The sequence below is a fragment of the Apteryx mantelli genome, chromosome 4 (genome assembly GCF_036417845.1).
Source record: "Apteryx mantelli isolate bAptMan1 chromosome 4, bAptMan1.hap1, whole genome shotgun sequence".
Taxonomy (NCBI): Eukaryota; Metazoa; Chordata; class Aves; order Apterygiformes; family Apterygidae; genus Apteryx; species Apteryx mantelli.
In genome coordinates, this window is record NC_089981.1 from 26,689,950 (window position 1) to 26,711,004 (window position 21,055).

The 21,055-nt window shown below is 35.6% G+C and overlaps 1 protein-coding gene across 1 annotated transcript in view; it reads left to right on the forward strand.

Annotated features, from left to right (window-relative positions):
• The window catches only part of PLEKHA7 (pleckstrin homology domain containing A7), a 158,385-nt gene that overhangs the window by 121,302 nt on the left and 16,028 nt on the right, over positions 1–21,055 (forward strand). The window contains exons 11-18 of the mRNA XM_067296067.1: positions 2,721–3,246; positions 4,964–5,050; positions 7,368–7,421; positions 12,876–12,944; positions 13,109–13,189; positions 14,491–14,640; positions 16,521–16,622; positions 20,250–20,358. Coding sequence (XP_067152168.1) covers positions 2,721–3,246; positions 4,964–5,050; positions 7,368–7,421; positions 12,876–12,944; positions 13,109–13,189; positions 14,491–14,640; positions 16,521–16,622; positions 20,250–20,358 — 1,178 coding nt within the window. The remainder of the gene's footprint in view (positions 1–2,720; positions 3,247–4,963; positions 5,051–7,367; positions 7,422–12,875; positions 12,945–13,108; positions 13,190–14,490; positions 14,641–16,520; positions 16,623–20,249; positions 20,359–21,055) is intronic.

Sequence of the window (21,055 nt, forward strand, 5' to 3'; positions counted from 1 at the left end):
TTTTTCTTTTTCTTTTTTTTTTTTTTGAATGGACAGATATATCATTCTAAAATAATATTAAACTACAATTTAACAAGGGCTTAAGAAAACTTATGTTGAGATTTTTTTTTTCCACATCAAAAACATAGGCAGTGCAGAGGCTTGACTGGTATCAAAGTGTGTGCTGCTTTCTTCCTAATTGTTCTTTCCACTAAGTCAGCGTTAGGCATGTTTCACGCGTAGTGTTGAGACAGTGCTGTTGCAGGGGCTACCTTTCGTTCCAGATAAAAACAGCTACCTAACTGGAGCTGTTAAGTGTTCAGTGAAACTTTGCAAGAGTTAACTGTAGTGATGTCATAAAATCTGACTTGACAGGTATTTTTGTAGTTTTCTTTCTACTGAAAGAGCTTTCTTTGTATTCTAGTTTTGCTCAGTTGATCTTTCCCTGTCTTTCCCTGAAAAATGCCATTATGTTCTCTGTATCCAGAATAAATTCCATGTTACCTTCCCAAAGATTAATGGCTTGGTCTTTTATGCCATCTTCTCACAATCTGCAAAATTTGTTGCAGTGCACTTCACTGATGGATAGAAGTGGTGTGATAGTTGGCAGATGTGTTCTTGATTTCGGGGCATAGTATATAGATATATAGGATGTGGTATGAATGGGCCACTTAATTTCTTATTGCTCCACCTAACGTGTTCTAGATCCTACGAGTTTCTTCATTTACAGACTTTATAATTTTTGAACATAAGTGCAGAGTTGTTTCCTTGCTCAGGTTTATAAATATGCAGCGCTTACCAACGAATTGAATGTGAAAACAGCTCCTTCAGTTAGAGGAGTCCACACAAATACAGCATTCATTTGTATAATTATTTGCAGTGATAGCACTTTTTATATAGATACTTGAATCTTTCAAATAGGTATTTTACTTTCCTGTTCTATAAGGCACTCAGAACTGCTTGTTAACTAATAAATGTTAGCTGCCAGTCACTTAGGCTGAGATTCATCTCACTTAGACAATTAGCTGTTAGATGTGCTGCAGTCATGTCCAAGCTAATCATCTGAACTCCCTCTCTTCTGAATGGAGGGAAATAGTTACTTTGATAAGGTTTGGGTCAGCCTTTGAGAGAAATCTAGAGAATTGGAAGGAGGTTTGGAAGGAGGCTTTTGGGAGATAGGTGATTTTAATTTTAAGTAATTAAAGGTCAGGACCATCAACCACCAACTGTCCTGAAGTTATTCTCTAGTCTTTGATCTGATTTCAGGGCCTGGATAGACATAGTGAATGCATAATTGTAAATGAATCTGATATTTCTTGGCAATTTATTTGCTCTTTTTTAAAATTCTGATAAATATAATCTTAGTATTTCCCAATTAAATGCAGTCATATTGAGGAATTTCCTTTCCTTGTAAGTGCAGTGTTAAATAATTTTTCTTGTTGTGCAAAACTTTCCACTCCTTCATGAGTTGATTAAGGAGGAAGCATTACTTGTCTTTGTTAGCTTCTGTGCATTCCCAGGAATGGGCATCATGTTTCTAGTAGCTGTCTTGGTTTTCTTTGGAACGTTTATCTTCCCTTTCTGTAATACCTTCTGTGTAGTTGCTTCCCACTGCAAATCCTGAATACTTTCCATGGCAAATATCTCATATAATTTAACCTCAGGCCGTTTTTTCATTCTCCAATGTCTGCTTTCCTTTTCATATATCCTCTATATCTCATCATTCAAGAGAGGAAGATTTTCAACAACATCTGCTTTTGTTCATGTTACTCTTGATCTGTGAGGAACAACAATTGTCCATGGTCCATTCTGAACTGATTTGAGCGTCATTCAGGACACTGTTCCTTCCCAGTATGTTGCCTTGGTGCCTATTTTTACATAACACAAATTCTTTTCAAGGGTGAAACCTTGTGTGATAGGAGATGCTACCTGCACAAAGACTTGGCTGCAGGCCTCAAAGTTTTTAGCTGGGTTTCTCCCCACTTCACATACTGAGAAATAACAACCGGCTGCTATCTAGATAATCGTTTCTAAGGTTCAGCTTTGAATGTGTCTTTCCCTTTGCAATTTAACATATTTGCAATTTTGTTCTTTTTTGCAGCATTTCATTTTTTTCCTGCTTTCCTTTTTTGACCTAATTGACTAACAGTTATGCCCCTCCCTTCTTATTTGTATACATTACCCTTTTATAACTGATTAGGAAATAACTATGCACAAATAGTTTGCAATATTCAAAAGAGTTTAGTGATGCCTTCATGAGGGCATCTAGACTGGAGTATAGGAATAACTTTCTTTTGGAAGAACCTGCTTCTCTGTTTTCCACAGTGAAGGACTAGCAGTGGTGAGGTTTTCTTTTCATTAAAAAAAATTAATTTACAGATTTGCTTTAAACATAACTATAATTCCTTTCTCTATATGCTTGACATTCCTTTTGGTCTAAGTACGGATAATGTAGCTGAGCCTTAAGTTTATTCCTAGCAGGTCATTCTAGGTCAGATACTAAATAAAAAGCCTCTGCTTAGACTATTCCGATCTTAGCATGAATATAGTATAATGTTTTCATGCAGGTTTGATTTCAGTAATACTGTTTTGTAAATGTTTTTGTAAAGTCTTGTTAAAGGATCCCTATATATTGTCTTTTTTAGCTCCTATGCTAAAGTAATTAGAAGAGGTTTTTATATCGGTCATTCCCACTCACAAACATATGCTAAACTTGTAACTTTTTTTTACCCCTTTTCCAGCCTCACTTCTGATCAGACTCTTCCACGTCAGGGTCCCAATCCATCTCTGTCTCTTCCTGAAAACTATCACACCTTGCCGAAGAATACCAGGCAGCCTTCAGGGAGTTCATCCCCACCACCAAACCGCAATTTGCCGAGTGACTACAAATACGCCCAAGACCGTGTTAGCCACTTGAAGATGTCGCAGGAGGAAAGGAAAGCAAATAAGGACGGAACTGTTTGGCAGCTGTATGAGTGGCAACAGAGACAGCAATTTAAACATGGCAGCCCCACTGCCCCACTTTATGTAGGCTTTTCAGACTTCGTTGATCGTGGAAAGTCAAAAAGTTCATTGGATGTTCCGCGATCGATATCTGTTCCACCGTCTCCATCTGATATTCCTCCACCTGGACCTCCAAAAAGCTTTCCGCCAAGGCGACCACACACTCCTGCGGAGAGGCTCACAGTTAAACCATCTGACGAGAGACAAACTGTAGACATTTCTTTTGCTGGATCACCCAGGAAGATTCGAAATCAAGCTGTAAAGGTTTGTATAGAGTATGACAGTAATTACAAACAATTTTATAAGTAGTGTCATACATCGATTACTTAATTTAGTCATTTTCACTGCATCCTTTCTTGTGTATGAAAGATCCTGGAAGTTTTAATACAATCATTTTTTCTTAAAATTTGTATCTTTCTGATCATTGCAGATTTATTAATTTTTGTTGGTTTACAAAGGAAGATTGGTGGCAGATGACATTGATTTGGAATGTCTATTCTGAAATTGTGGAAGTGAATCAATGCAGAATGTGCTTCTCTTGGTAGCTCTTACACTGGAATAATCAGAAATGAAAGCCCCTTCATTCACCCAGTTCTTAGACCTCAACCATGGGCTCTGCTGGGAGAAAGTATTTATAAATTTTACAGATCCAGCGTGGATTCCGGAACAGGAATTTAGGTTGCATGTCATCTTCATGCGCACTTGAGATTTCTCCTGATATATGCTGTGTAGCCCCTCTGCAGACTTTTCCTTCAGGTTAGTTGTCAGACGTCTTGCAGCATTTATAGATTTATAGTCTGTCAAAGGATTAAATATCTAGAGATATTCAGCACTGGAAACTATTTTTTTATTATTTGATTATTTAAATATACAATAAGTAATAAATTAACTGCTAGTTATGTTATAAAAGACATTGGTTTCTCAATATGCAACTTGAAGGAGCGTTACTTCCCCTACAAAGGGATGTACAGCAGTTTTATCCCTTCCTTAGGGGAAGGCTAATATAGTTGCATAAATGTAACACCATAAATTTTGTCTAAATGCTGCTAATGTAGCTGCATAAATCTAACTTGTAAAATAAGATACACTTTATGTCACATTGGTTTTACCAATATATGAAGTTAAAATTTTCAATTTTTCTAAAATTTCCAGGAGAAAAATACTCATGTTTTTATATGTAAGCACAGAGCATCATTATTCATTTAACTGTATAAATCACAGAAATCTGTGATACTCCCTCCTCCATGGAATGCTTTATTTCAATTCCATCCAGTTACACTTAAAAAAAAGTGTGTGTGGGAACAAAACAGCATTCAGTGAAATTCAGCAAGAGGAATAAAAATAAAATGTGAGACCGTCTGTCTTGAAGAAAGACCTAAAAGTTTGGCATTAAGAGGAATATGAAACTTGAAAGAATGTGTGAAATAGGTTTTCATTATAAGCAGAAAGGGACAGATCAAATATGATTATTTAATAAAACCTGGCATTAATGGAATTCATTGCCACAACGTGTCACTCACATCAGGAGCTTAGTAGTGGTGAACTCTTCCATGGCTATAAAAAAAGGGCATTCATACTTATTAGTGTCATATAACCCTTTTGTTTACAGGCATAAACCAGCCAGCCTTTCTCTAGGAGACATTAGATAGTGGGGGTGGGGGGAGGAAGGAAAATTCAAACTCTTTATGAATATTTTTTTATCTCCTGGAAACTGCTTTGCACGTTCTTCTGAAGCGTCTTGTGCTGCCAGAATCCATTGATCTGTCCTGCTTGGCAGTTCTTAAATTTGCATGTATTCATTTCTAAGTTTTACTGGATCACTGAGGTGTCTGCCTGGCTCCTGAAGATTGTCCTCTTCTAAGCATGCCTGGAATTCTGATAGAAAATTTGTGGCAGAGATGCATCTCCTGCCTTTTCCCTCCAGTAAAACACAACTCTCTCTTGAGACAATCCTCACAATTCTGGCTGTGGCTTCTTGCAGAGCTCAACCCACATTGATCGACGCTCTATGCCAGCCATGGGCTACATGACCCATACTGTAAGCGCACCCAGTTTGCATGGCAAGTCGGTAAGTTGAAAGATCGATTTCTTTGCCTTTTCTGTCATCATAGTTTTGCAGCCAAGTTTTCAAATCCCACTCATTCCTTAGTTGTTGTGTTTTTTCTTTATTAGTCAAAATCTAAACAACTTGAATGTGAAACAGTCTTATCCAGCTCCCAGTAGAGTCTGTAGGAATTTTGCCGTTTTCCACAATGTGAACAGGAGCGAGCTGTTTATAGAACTTCCATGGCTTATTACTAGACTCAACTTTTTGTTGTGTTTATTTGACCAAATGCAGAGGTAATGAAATAATTGCTTAATCATGTCAAGTAACTGCTTTCTGGGCACTGAGGTGAAAAATGTAATTACAGTTACTCTCCCTGAAGACTGCTAATTTCCTCTTTACAATGTGTCTAAATACCTGCAGCCTGAAGAGCTAACATTGCTTCTCATTCGATTAAGGAGACATCAGGCTAAGTTGGCTAGTATACGAAATTACACAATCGCACAATTACTGCAGCACTTGCCAACTAATTCCACCTATCAGGTCAGCTGCTGCTTGGCTCATCTGTGCCGTATGACATTTTGTGACTCTGCAAATGCTTCATCAGTGGCATGCTTGAGTCTGTGCTTTCTTACCCATTCTTTGGTATTCTACAATTCCCAGATTGTTTTTGGTTTTCCTTTGCTATCGTACTTGCTATAAAAGATAAGCGTTTTAAGCTATAGGGCACCAATGCATATGTTTCAGTGTTACATATTTCCTTTTTATGCTGCTTGTGAAAATGCTGCATCGTCAGAAAAGTGGGTTAAATAAATTACGGATATGTTCATTCTAAAGCAAAAGCATTTCTCTGTGCTGCTTTCATGATGGAATTGGCTCCCTTTACCACATGCTGTGTCAGCTGCAAACTCAAATGCATCAGCCACTTTGTACATTCATATGAGCTTGTAACTGTGTCAGTTCTGCAGGTGAACATTAGTTCATAAAAGCTCATGCACATCTTAAATCATTAGCAGTGCTTTTGATTGCACTGATGTATGAGGCTTATAAATGTGAGAAGAAACAGAAATGTAGTTATAGAGCTTTTTGGTTGTATTAGATCCTCAAAAATGGAGCCATCTAGGAAAAAAACTGGTGATTCTTCTTTGAATTGGTGAAGGCTTTATATTGGCCTAATATTCAGGGATTGTTTTTTTTCCATTTTGGAAAAGTTTAAATTCCCTGTTTACCTCACCTACAGAACAATTGCACTAAGCTGGGTGGCAGTAGTAGGGATTTTTCCATAAAAATGGGCATACTTCCTAGTCGAGTCCTCAGCAGTCTTACAAGGTGATTGGATGAGAATTGTAAGTGAACACCTCTAAAGAAATGCAAGTGTGATGTATTGCTTTTACGTCATACATGGTTTTTCTTTTCTTTTTTGAATACACATTGGCTCAAAACTTGAGAAAGATATACTTGTGTTTTTCTATTATTCTGCTGTTTAATAAATGCAGGATATAAAATTAGGACAAAATAGCAGCAAAGATTCTAGGTGTTTTGGCTAATAACAAAGCACACTTGCAACACTTAAGTTTTATTTTGTTGCTTAATGCAAATAAATCTTTTGAAAAAAGAAGTAGTAGCTTTATTATGACTGTCATGCATGCTTTGCTTCAGGTCACTGTAATGAAGGTCTTGCTAGTTGAATGTAGGTTAAGCCAATATAGCAGTTATTGGTGAGCCAGTGAAAAATAGGGATCGAGTTGAATGCTATCACTTAAAAAGCCAAACTGGTTCTCCAATTGTATACATGAGATTTTATTCAGTATTTTATTCATTAAGTTTATTTCTTAGATCTCTTAAATAAGGGGATGCATACTGTAAAATGTTTATGAAATCGAATCAAACGTATTCTTATGACTTGTTATAAAATACATTCTTTTTACATCTGACATTCAGTTAGGTAAAAGTCTTCCCCACAGAGAGGTGTTGCACTGGATGGGAGCCCCATAACTTTTCCAATGAACAGATAGTAGATATTGGTATTGAAAAAATAATTTTTTGTGTCCAAATATATTGTTTTTGGTAGACATGTATCTCATTAGAGGTGGAAAACTCAAATCTGTATGTTTGGAGGGTGGTCATGAGGTAGTAAAGTTCTCGGGAAATATTTTGCCCATTTTTCCACTGTAAATAGCAATATGCTGGTGAAGCAAATGTGCTTTTTGTGTACTACCTAGTCTGTTATTTTGTTTCCTCTTTCACCCATTTTCTTTTGTATAGCCAATACAAATATTTTGAAATTATTTTTCAAACATTCAGATATATTGCATTGTTTTTTCTATGTGCTTACTTGAAGGCTGATGACACTTACATCCAACTGAAAAAGGATTTGGAGTATCTGGATCTAAAAGTAAGGTGCATTTATTAGAATCTACTTCCATTATTTTTTAATCCATCAGTCTTGTGTATGTCATCTTTGTACCTACAGGTTTTCAAATCTCTTTCTGTTCAGAAACTGAAAGTCTGTCTTTTGCCATCGCTGTTGTGCTTAGAATATTGAATGTATTTATGGTATTGACTATACAATTAAAATGTAAACTCAGAAAATATAGTTACTTCCGTTATTAGGTAGAACTTGTGTTACTGGTACTCACAATGAATGGTATTATGTGGGTTTAGAGAACTCAGAAGAAAAAAATGATTCAAAATATTTTTCTATAGCTTGAGAACCAGTATGAAACCAACGCCCCTAAGTTAAAATAGTGTCCTTTTTTATCCATCTTTTTCCCTTTAAATCTAGTAGAACTGACTTTTTCCTTGTTTTTGTAATATCCTGTATTTATTTTGTTGTACTTCTTTTGTGACAATGTGGTGATTAATTTGCACCTTTCATTTGTTTCCATATTATTTTGGCTAAGAGGTTTCAAATCCTTCCATCCTTCCTTCCTTCCATCCTTTCATATATCTAGACAGAGATATAATCTGCCAATATCTGTTACCTGTGCTCAGGGTATTTCCTGAAACAGTATGATACCAAGCATCAAACTGTATGTCTAAGTTAAATCAGTTGTGTATGTGATACACCTGATAACAGGCAATTTGCAAGCAAATCTAGACTTTAATACCAGATTTTGGTGCGGGGGAATCCACCACCTAATCGTTTTGCTTTGCACAGCAGTCTGCCACTTTCCGTGGTGTGTAGCATCTCTCGCCATACACAAGTTGTATGGTATCTCTGCAAATCAAGGTGGAGTGAAATTTGACACCTAATTAACCTTCTCGTTTGCATGTATGTAGTTCTCTCTGATGCCAAGGGGCATTGCCTCTGTGCAGCTAATGAACCGACTGGACCCACCGATACGCAGATTTCAGTTTCATCTCATGTTTTAATGGCTGAATAGATAATCAAATCTATCAAATATAAAACATTAGTAATACCTATTACACATTACATATGTAGTGTTATATGTATAATGTGTTGCATAATATGCATAGTGTGTATGATCTATATGATCAAATATATAAGCAATTGTAATCACTAATATAGCAAATTAAAAGTGGTTGGGAACATTTCACTTCAGGCCTTTTTCTTGGCTGTTCACAGCTTTGCCAAATTTAACCACATTCCAGGTCTTAGACTGAATTTTATGCCAAATTTCTGCTAAAAAGGTCCTGCAATTTGAGATGGACGTTATGAATAAATGCAGTGTTTTGTCCATTCTAAAGCATGATTAAAACAACTTAACTGCAGAATTTGAACAATTTCCAGTGTTAAAAGTTTGGCCAGACTATAAGCTTCTGCAATTGCTGTGTGCTTAATGGAATTATTAAGATGGGTTGTTAAATCTTGAGAGCATCTGATCTGCCTTGATTTGGTGCAGTGCAGGGCACTAAGAGCACTTGTGTCCCCAGGAACTCAGCCTGTGCCTTCCTGCAGCCTGCGTGAAGGCTGACAAAAGTAGCCAGAAAGAGAAGTGGATGGGGGCACAGCAGCAGCTGGCCTTCCTTTGGAAAGCGGCTTAGGATTGCTAGCAAAGAAATTAGCTTTTCCTCAGTTCTGACTGTGTTATGGGAAATACAGCTTGGTGAACATTTGTTGGAAGCAGAGCTGTTCCAAAGAAACACTTGATGTTAGCTTCAGGTACCTTTTGAAAAATCTTGATAACTGAAATGCCAAGTGGGTTTCCATAAGCATGACCTAATTTTTCAAAATTGGCATTTCTTTCCCAGTTAAGTATCTTCAAGCTTAAAAGACTAACCTTCTTTCAGTAATGGTCAGAAAATGTAAAAATTCAGGTCAGGTTCTTTAGCAATTAGAGACTGTGTGAAATTTGAGTAGATGTCTTTATGCTATTAAAATTTTATCTTGCTGCTAGCTATAGATTACTGGAGAGATGCTTTGTTTTGGGGTATGAGGAAGAAAGAAATGCCTGTTGAATGAAACAAAATAAATTTCATGTTGATTTGGTAAAGATAGAATATGGCAAATTCACATTTAATATGCATCATACCTTTCATTAAAACACTAAAAGTTAGGTATAAATCCTTTTAAATGAAGTCTCTTTTTGACTTCTTTGGGATTGGGTTAGGCCCACTCTGATTAAACAGTTTCAAATAAGATTGAAGATTTTAGAACTGAACCTAAACATTTTTTTTCCTTTCATCTCTTATACGTGAAGATATTTCTTCCTAGACGTTTTGAAATACGATGACTTTTCAATATGAAATAGTGATTAAACATTTGATTAACCTTGTAATACATGCAACACCATTAAAACTGATTACAGTAACTGGTTACATGAGATTTAATAATTTCTTGTAATTCAAGTGTCCCCAAAGAAACCTTGCTGTTATCCTACTGTACTATTCTATCTTTGATTACTGAAAAGTCTTAAAATATTATCTAAGAAATAATTCCTGATGTTGATATCAAGATGGTATCATTCAACATTATATAGTGCATTGGCGTAATATAAATGAAATAAAAATGCTTTAGAGATATTAATCTATCACCTGCATGCAAGCTGATTCTGAGATTATTAAAAAAAAAAGACTAAAAGCTTTTTACTCACATTATGAGGAAACTCCCCCTTTTTCTAATTTTGTACTTGTGCTAGGGAGGGCAGTGTGCCTGTGTGCTATGGCATGCCCACAGCTCCTTTGCAAACGGAGCTGCACAGCTCTGTGTCCTGGCTGTCGCTGTCCCTGAAACAGAGGGAAAGGTGGGACCTAGTGTTAAAAAGCAGAAAGGGAAGAGCAAAGGGGGAAAAAAAAGATTTGCTTTTCTGCACTTCCCACGAGCTTCAAAGATGCTGTTGCGAGCAATAAAGGCGAGATGTAAATGGTGAGGGAAGTTGCCCTTTTTGTGACTATGAAACAAAGCATAAGCAGACTGCAGAGGGTGTGTGTGTGTGTTGGGGGGGGGGGATTTTACTTCAGAACAGTTTACAACAGATGTTCCCAGGTAGGTTATGGAGAACACCAAAGCAGAAGGCCAGCTGTGGCTGCACGAGTGTCTGAACAAGCCCCATCTTGCCTTGTGCGCTTGTGTGTTCTGCAGAAGTCAAACTGAAGATGCTCCTGGCTGGCTGACCAGCCTACGCAAAACGTAACAAGAAGGGAAGATAGCCAGTGATAGCTTCCCTAACGAGACATTATATAGATTATAAACTTTGAGGATTGGTGTGAAAGAAGAGTAAGGGATTACCATTGCTCATGAAGTTTTGAGTTTGAAGGTTTTGGTTTTTTAAATATATAATAAGCTATTACTAAACTTCTGTTTGAAACAGATAGAAAATAATGGACCTCTGATCAACATGATTTACAAAGTGCTAAAGAACTCAGCACAAGGGTTACTATCCAGTATACATGTAAGACTGCTTGCATCTCAAATGTGCTCATCCCATTGCTTTTTTGAATAGCAGTTGATGTTTATGTATTCTGGCTTTTACGGGTGTCTTATGACATATAGAAGAGCTTTCTGTAGCTTTTTTTTTTTTTTGAGTCTGTATGCAAAACTATGGCTGACTTCAGTGTTTGGTTTCATTTTATCATTTTTTTTAAAATGGTTGTGTTAAGTAGTGACTTCTGTGTGTAATTTTGAAAATGTGAAAGCATGCTAAATCTTACATTATGTTCTCATGTTCACTGCTTCAAAATTAACAACTTCTTTAGAGTTGTGATTATGTAACTTGAAATATGCCACAAAATACCTAGACTGTGTTCTTATATTAATTCCATTGCTTTGAAAAAGGTTTTTCCTTTCCATTAGCTTGCAGGTAATTAAATATGCAAAATGTTGACCTGGGCATGCTAATATTTATGCTTATATTATTTCTTACTATTATACATAGGATTTAGTATTTAAGAATAATTCCATTAATAGTTTTAAAATAAAGCTTTTGTTTAAAAAAAGTACTGAATCGTTGAAGTTAAAAATGTTTGAAAATCAAAGCTAATTACTTTGGAGAAGCAGTAAATGCTATTGTATTTGGTGGTAGGAAGTAACAAATGTTATGACTAACTACCTGAAATCACATAATAAATATATGAATGGAGTCTGCAGATGGAGGAGAGGAGACATTAAACATAAATAGAATTTACTCTTCTGTCTTAAACCTAGTTTATTATTTGAAAATGCTGTATGAAGGTGGCTAACTTCATATAAAATACTAAACAAGAAACTGAAGATGTATTAAAGATTCATCTACACTTACAGTAAAAATTAATTATTTTAAGAAAACTATAGTATGATCCTGTAGGATCCTGTTAGGTTAGTATGTAAACCATATAGCTGTAGTGACCTCAAATCTGTAGATTGCCAGTCAGCAAAAAAGCAGACTTACCCATTCTCCTTGCAAAAGGAAAAAAATTCTGCTTCTGTATTATGGAAAACAACATTTAGGTGGACTTTTCTTTATAAACTATTGCATGTATATGAATAAAATTACACAGTATATTGGTACTACTTTTTTTTCCCTTTTTTGTTTGCTTTAATGAATCTTTAAAAGTGTTCTAGTAATATTAAGTCATTTGATTTTAAGGCTTTTAAAACCTGTGTGTTTAATGAGCAGTATTAGATTGGTAGTTCTGTTAATCTCATTTATTCAGAAAAAGGGTCAAATGCAGACAGTGAAAGTAATAAATGTTTCTACATAGATAAATATGCCTTCATTTTAAAATTGCTGTGAAGGCTGGAAGTTTAGTATAGTTTCTGTACTAATCTAAAAACTAGGCTATGTGATAAGATTATCTTCTCGCCAAAAATTGAATGTGGAACCAGTGACTACTGGAATGAGACCTTTGGTATGCTAGAAAAGAGAATTATCTGTCAAAATAGATTAACAACATTTAAATTTCTGTATAGCACACTTGTAGAAGTCTCTCTTTGAATAAAATTCACCATAGACTGTAGAAGAGACTATCCTTTGGAGAATGAAAGTGTTGCTAAAAATGTGCATTTTAGTCATTACAGGTGTTAGTCCTTCAAGCACACATTTAAAGGAACTAATCAGTTCCTTTGACTTTAAGAGAACTTTGAAAGCCAACCTGTTAAAAACTATTAGGTTTTGTGGGATAAGGACCTTTGTAACCATAAACAAATGGGTTTATGCTATTTTGTACAGTTTTAAGCTATTGCAAGAGTTATTACATAGCCTAATATAACTAGTAATCCTTTCTGATAACGTTTTTGAACACTGAAAGCATATTTGAAAAGGCTTGTGTCCAGAATTTTATTTTATCTTTTATTCATCTTTGTGTAGATAGCCTTGAATATTTATCAGTTTTTTTCTTTATTGTTGAAGCATAATTAGGTCTTAGTTTGCTACCAGTTTCTCAGATCTTTAAAACCTATTCCTCGTAGGTGACAGGGCGTGACACGCTAAAAGAACGAAGTACCAAACCTGTCAAGATTGCAGAAAGTGATATTGATGTAAGTATCAAATACCACTCTAAAGCCTCCTGCATTTCTTTGGCTATTTACGTTGCACTGTATGTGTTCATTTATTATGCTCTTGGGAGCAAAGCATTGCTAGTGGAGACTTTTTCTTCTTTTTAAAAATCTAACATTACATATTTATATGACTTCATTTTTAGGTCAAGCTAAGTGTTTTCTGTGAGCAGGACAGAATTCTACAGGACTTGGAAGACAAAATAAGAGCCCTGAAGGAAAATAAAGTAAATAGATTTAAAAGGTTTCTATAAAATAATAACTTTCTTACAACCATAAAATATAGAATTATAAACAAAAAAAGTTTCTGTAGGCTGCTTGCATTGTAATAATTTTCTTTGGACATTTATGTAAACTTATATAAGGAAAAGAAAATGGTTTTTTATGTTAGGATTGCGTACCCGCTTTCAGAAAGCATGGTTTTGCAAATGAACGTCTTGAATCCACATATTTATTTTTTCTGATGTTTATGACTAGTTGAAGTACATACATATTTCTGTATAGTTTGCCTTATGTCATAATATGCGTACTGAGGGAGGCAGAGTCACGTTTCAACTGCAGGTCTTCCCCGCTGGGCAAGCAGTGTTTGTATAAATAGCAGTGTTTTAAGATACATGCTAGGAAGGCCCATGTCGCGCTCTCACTGTAACCTGTATAATTGTACTATTAAAACAAAAGAGGGGGGGAGAGAGGGGGATGCTCAGATCTGTAGTAATTTTAGCGATCTGTGGTGGTCTGTAGTACTGCGAGCTTGGTTCCGAAGGTTATAACTGAAATGTTGGAATATCTTCTGAGATAAGTTTGTAGTTGGAATGGGCCTCCTTGCTCATGCAAGTCAGAGTTCAACTAGTAAACACTAATAAAAGGGTTTGTCTTCCCTTCTGTTTCCTTGCATCTTGATCTGCTGCTTTACTGCCTATGAGCTCTATCTTTCAAAAAGTCTAAATTTTTTCAAGGTGGTTCAGAAGAATATCCGTTCTAAAATGAAAGTAGTGCCTAGTTAGCTCCTGCAGAAAAGCTACTGTGGAAAAATGATTCAGGGTTATTTGGTGCTGATTGAATGAATCAGGCCTACCTAGTGTTTTAGATAATATTTTAATCCCTCATTTGGCTAATTTAACTATTGCAGTGAATGGGAATTTTTCCTTAAACAAACAGTTATACTGTGCTGTGGTAGGGTTATCACAGTTCTGTACTGCTTAAGGGGATTTTTCTGAAACTCTTTGTGAATTATGGTTTTGCACAGACTGTAAATAGAAAAATTCTCCTCTCTCACTGCTTCATGTTTTCCAAAGGTTTGGCTACTTAAACAGATTTAATGGAAAACGTGAGATAATTTTGATTATAATAGTTATTAATGCTCTTCCAGTTTTTCATTTCCATTTTAGTCTCCACAATAGGAGGTCAATCCTAATGTAGTTGCTTAGAGGAAAGACTGCAGAGGTAGAAAATAGCTTTTATATTCCCACAGGTAAATCAGTAAAATTCCCCGTAAATGTCGTAAGCTTACTACTGCCTTCTCTGTTAGGATCAGCTGGAGTCTGTTTTGGAGGTTTTACACAGGCAGATGGAACAGTACAAAGACCAACCACAACATGCAGAAAAGATTTCTTACCAGCAGAGACTTTTGCAAGAGGATCTCATACATATTCGGGCTGAAATATCCAAAGTTTCAACTGTATGTATTTTGGTTCTTTCAAGAAAACCGTAATTTCAATGCCAGCTAGAGTAAAACTGTTTTTTTTCTTTTTTGAATAGAGAAATGTTTGAGCTGATTTGGTTAACATACGAGATATTAAAAAAAAATCTAAACAAGCAACACTCTCCTGCTTTCCTCTTCAACACCCTCACCGCCCCCCTCCCCCCACACCCAAACCCCAGACTTTTCTGTAGCTTTGTCATTTAAGTATGGCCTTAGATTATGAATCTTTCAGCTAATCCCTTTGGCAGTGCAAATATAAACAAGATTCCATGGTGTTTTCCAGGGGGAAAGGGTTTGGAGAATTGTGTTGATATTTCAATCAAAATTAGTATTATTATTTAATACAATTCAAATGTAGTTTAATGTTTCATTTTTTGTTAATAAAAATATTTGTATAAATCGGCCACAGAAGAGGATATTTTAAGTCTGGGTGTTGCGTACTCGCTATATTATTCCTATCTCTTAATGAGTATGGGACCAGCTCTTTATGAGACTATTTCTAGAATTGCGTGAACACTTTTTCTATAGCAAAATCTGATCATTAAAATGCCAATATTATTTAAATGTGTATGCACAGTGTTTTGTGCCTGCAGAAAATGAATGATGTTCACAGGCAATATTTAAATATTTAATTGGGGGCATAAATAGCATGTAACTAAGAATGGCTGTACTGGTCCAGTCCAAGGCTCCTTCTAGTCTATGGTTCTGTCTTCGACAGTGGATATAAGCAGTTGCTTAGGGAAGAGTAAGGATAGGAAACTTGTATGGGATATTTTCTGTGATAACAATCCCAGCTCCCAACTCCTGACTGCTTGGAGAACTCCTGCAACTGCTGTATTTTTGTCTATTTAGTAATCCTAAATAGATCTCGTTTCCAAATACTTGTCCGGTCTCCTATTAAACTCTGTAAACCTTTAGCATCCAAAACACCCTTTGACAAGGCATTGATTGCACAGATCTGTTCTCCGTTGTGTGAACAGCCACTTTCTCTTGTTTGTTTTGAGCCTCGTTCATACCTGCTTCCGGCAATAGACCCTTGTTCTTGTGTGAGAAAGGACGGGGAACAGTCAGTCCTTAGCCACCTTCTCCATGCCACCTGTGGTTTCGCTGACCTCCATTATTTCTTCCCCTCATCTCCCAAGTTTGGTCTTTTCCACGCTCTAGAGGAAAAGCATACTCCGTTATTGCTTACATCGAAACTGCTCCAGACTTTTGATTGGTCTCAGTTCTGGGTCAGAAAGCAGACTGCGTTGCTGTAGATGTTGGAAGTAATCTAAGTAATGGAAGGGTGATGGGCTAGCCCTGTTTTCCAGGTGTCTGCTTTTTTATTCACTTTTAATGAGGTTGCATCTCAGTCTGTAGAACTTTTGAAGAATATCCTACTGTATTTCCTAATATGTATTCTGGTTTAGGTGACTCTTTTGGTTCTAATTATAATCTTATTTTAAATAGAGAAGTAAGGTAAATGAAAATGGAACTGAAATAGACTTGCTTCCTTCACAGCATATTACGATCTTAGCTCAGATTGCGCTGAACTCCAGTTTTATTCTTAAGAAATGATTCTGTGTGTGCAAGCTGGCCAGAAGCCCTTAACTAGGGATTCTGGACTCAATCTGGCAAGCGAGGTAAAGTGTTTTGATGTTTATGATCAAGTCTGAACAGAAATATGGTCATGTAGCTAGACTTCAAAACAGATTTCTCTTCTTTCTTTCTATAATGGAACAACATCATCTTAAAAATACTGTTACGTGCTATGTTAGAAAAGTGATAGAGTGATTTCCAGGTTTGTTGTAATATTGTGTTATATTATTATTGAGTATTGTTATATTGTTTTTGAGTATTCCCTTTGTTAATAGGAAATGGAAAATGCCTGGAATGAATATCTGAAATTAGAAAAGGATGTGAACCAGCTGAAGCAAGCCTTACAGGAGCAGATGAGCAGTTCACTTGTATCTCAGGTGAGTCTGTTTCCGGACTCTGGATTACTTTGTGAAGATTTTGTCTGAACTTGAAAGCTGTGATCTCAGAAGAGAAATCCGCTGCAATTTCTGCACGGTATTCAGCTGTCACATAGCTTAGTTTGCAAAGTTCAGAAATTGTTACAGCATAGCTGTGCAGTAAGTAGCTATCTTCCAGCAAGTGTAATGGTTTCTCATAAGTTGTCTAGGTAAATTTGTCATTATTTTGTTATGTTTTTATTACATGCTGACATCTTGGCATTGATAACATATTTAATTTATAAGACTATGCAGGACTTCTTAGTCCTCCATTTATTTGATCTGACATTGTTGACTTCCTTATCCATTTTTAAGAACATCAGTCACTAACTTGTTACTGCCATTACTTGTTCTTTGTCATGTTCTTCTATTTATGGAGGATATATCTCTGCAGATTGTTTTGTGAAGTGGAATAGGTGTTTAACAGCCATCAGTAATTGAAAGGCATCTGGGTTTTGAATCAATTATTCAGTTCTGAATCTTACAAAGAAGCTTTGTTTGAAGCTAAGCTATTCTGTTTGCTGAACTGAATGTGGCATACCAGATTATTTCTACATACCTTTTTTACAGCTGATGATTTTATCTTAGAGCAAGGAATACAGTCCATATTATTTTACCTGTGTCTAAGCAGAACAGTCTTATTTAAGAGAAACACAAGGAACAAATCTGATGTATATAATTTGTTTAAATCGCAGCCTACTTTTCCAAATATCTCAGACCAAAAAAGCCTACTAATTAAATTTTTTAATGTAGGTGTTTGTTCCAAACTTCTGATCAGATATGAATTTGTCTTCACTATTAATGGATAAACTTCCTGAATCAAAGTAAGAGTTACAAAACCTTTTTTAGATTACAATGATCTTCAAATTCCATTTTTGGTTAATCACTTTTAGCTTTTTTTTTTTTAATAGTTTCTAGAGCCAGAATATTGTTTAATTGAGCTCAACTGTAGAATACACCCCTCAAAAAAAGACCCCAGAGTTATTTTAGAATAAAATTGTCCATGTATGAAGTTAACTTGATTAAAAAGGGGAAATTAGAGGTTTACACAGAATATACTTTAATAGAATTTTCAGTTGTGCCTTGAGCGTACTTAAAGTACTGGATGTACAGCATGTGGTTTAACAATACATTACACTGCTTTGTCTAGAAAGGAAGAAACAGTTTCCATAGAAAAAGGGTTAGATCAGGTTCATTATCTTCTCTGGTCGTGTGCACACATACATGTGTATGTACACGTGCATACATACACAAAACATACATTATATGTACACACATACATTATATATATGCATTCGTATATATATATGATGAAGATTTAAAAAAATGTTTCTGAATATCCATTTTGGACATATTAGAGGGAGCTGATTTCTTGAAAAAGCACTGAATAGTCTTAAAATTATACTCCCTCAAAGATGTCTTATTTTAAGTACCCATAATCATTAGTGTCCTTCAATCTCTTCCTAAAGGTATGTAGACTGTTTATCTAGTGTTTTGCAACAGCATTAAATTAATATACACTATATTTAAAAAATGCAGTCTTCATGGAACTTTACTAAATATTCAGTAAATTTGCAGGCTCAGGATGCTGTAGGAAACAGTGAATACTGTTTTTATCTAGCATTAATTAAGAAGTTAAAAACTCAAGGTTTCAGGCAGCTCGGTCCAAGTGAATCTTGCTTGAAAGAGTGTAGATTCATTGCCTTTTGCTTAAGGGTTGGCGGGGACTGGGCATGCTGAAATTGAGATGTGGTATTTTGGTGGTGGTGGCTTCTCAGTTGGTAAGTGTTTCTCCTCTGGTTTTATAAATCAATCTAAATTATGTTTCTGTGTGAAGGAAGTTAGAGAAATTGATTTCTCTCTCCAAGCTAACTGCTCATGCTTTCTTATAAAGCATATTTATACCCTTTAGTAAACAGCAATATTGGCTTTCATAATTTAAAAATAAATTCAGCTGCTTTTCTTTAAGATCTAATTCATTTTTGTTTCAAAATACTCCCTTCACATCAAGGTTTAGGTAATGGGAAGAAATAATATTAAAAAATCTCCTGTTTTTTGTATGCTACTAATAGATGTTTTCTGAGTGGGTTCAGAAGGACGGTTTTCTGTACATGTGGCGCCTTTTTTTTTTTAAAAAAAAAACAATTCTGGGACTTGATTATTATAAATCCATTGTTGGGTACCTTGTAGTATGATTAATCTCAGAAAACTGAAATGAAATGTGCAAATTTATAGTTTGTATTCTGACAGTCTTTCAAGATATGTTCCATCTATCTATTGAGTGAGTTTACTGCAGTCAAACAACATTGTCCATCATTTAAATGTTTGTATTCTTGGCACCCTGTTTTCTGATCTATAGCCTGGTTGTGCATATTTTCTGGTCTAAGACAGAAAGTGGAAATTATTTATATGACTTTCCTAGCTCTATGAGATGTAAGAGCTTTTACTAAAGTTTTTCTCTTTCAGGCTTATAGGATTAATTAGTGGTTATTTTGCAGCTTATGGCAAGTGATGGATTTCTAGGGTTCTTGAGGAGTTTGTAAGCAATTCTTAGCTGAAGTGTTTCACTGCCTTCTGCTTTCTTTTGTAAAAGCATGAGGAAAAAAAAACCTTGATCAGTTTATTTTTAATGCCAACTTTTGAAGAAAGAATTATCATGTGTTGATTCCTAAAAACTAATGTATTGCCACAAAGTAATAAGAATAATCCCAAACTGGAGAAAATAATAATAATAATAATAATAAAAAAAAAACAGACGAGAGCTGTTGTTTATGATGATGGCAATAAATTTCTGATTGAAGTGGCGGTTTCAATAGCCAAGGCCTCTAGATGCACGATGCAGTCAAAGGCAGAGTCCAGACTGTAGATAAAGCTTCCTTTTCTTTCCTCCCAGAAGGAATCAGTAGAGCAAATAGGATATAAGATGAGACCAAATTCTGGAATAGCAGCAATATATTGTTTCAACCTATGATGCATTGTAGCCTGGAATCCAGTAGGCCTGACAGCTAAAGTATGAGCAGAAAATAAAACTGTCATTCGTTCTGTGAGTTAGTTTTGATCTTACATTCCATGCATTGAAAGCCATTAGGCTATTCACAGCAGTATTCAGGGAGACTGTACTAATAAATAAATAAAAATACACACACACACACACATATATATATATATTTTTAATATTAGACATTTTCCCCAAATTTTAAGAAGATTGGTAAGGCTGCCTTAACCCTCTTAAGCGTATTAGTGTAAGATTCAAGAACAAAATTCAAACTAACAAGGGTGTCTTATCTCATTTTATAGGGAATATTAAACTAGGCTTTTGTTGTAGCTGGAGTAATACTGCAGGGAACAATGTAGAGGTTTCTACTATTTCTCCTAGTCTTTTGTAGGAAGTTTGGACCTATGTGCAGGACATGTTGATCTGTGCATTTTTTTTTTAAATGGAGATAATGATTTAACCCATTTCTAGACTCCTAAGTTTTCATGTAAGTTCTGAAATGTTTGGTTTTGATATCAAAAGAAGGGTAAGCCCATAAAAAATTAAAATGGGGTATCATTTATTTATTTTTCTTTCTTTTACCCCAACATCAGGAGAAAACACAAATACAAAAGGACTTATGGAGAATTGAAGATGTTACAGCTGGCTTGAGTGCAAATAAAACTAATTACAAAACCATAGTAGAATCAATCAAGAATCCAGGTAAGAAAAACATAATTAAGACATAAAAATATACAAATATAGCTGAATCTTTGGGTCTGTGTAAATAGTCCAGAAGTCCTAATATTATGTTCTGCTGCAGAAAATCCAGTTAATTCTGCTGTTGGTTGTATCAGAAATCTCTGTAGCTGGAGCATATTCCCTTGGAGTTTCTTTGGTTGGTTTTCAGGTGGTGAAATGATTTTGTTGTTGTTTGTTTTCACGTAATGTTGGAACTAAAATGTAACAAGCCAAAAAAAGAGAATAATAATAGGGTAAGTTTTGCAAGTTTCCAAAAAAAAAAAAAAAGAAAAGAAAAAGATCTCTTGCAGCTCTGTCCCTACCAGCGTAGTTTCTGTTGTATTCTCTCCAAGAGCTCCTCTCTGTGCTTTTCCTCCTTTTCTTGGATGCTGCCAACTGCCCTTGCTCTTCTTGCCTTTCCCCTCCTGCTTCAGGCAGGCGTTCGGTGGGCAGAGCAGCAGCCGCAGCGGTGGAAAGGAGGAAGTGGGAGTGTGTGTGCTCTGCATTTCAGTTGCTTTGTTATGCTTCAAGAAAAGACCTAGTACATTGGGATACCAAGAGACTCTTAACGCCTTCTGTAAATTCACTTTTTATTCTATTTTTAAAATATCTTTACCGTTCATGTACGAAGAGAGAAAATCTTTCTGAGATGGTGAGGTTTTCTTTTATTTCAGGTATA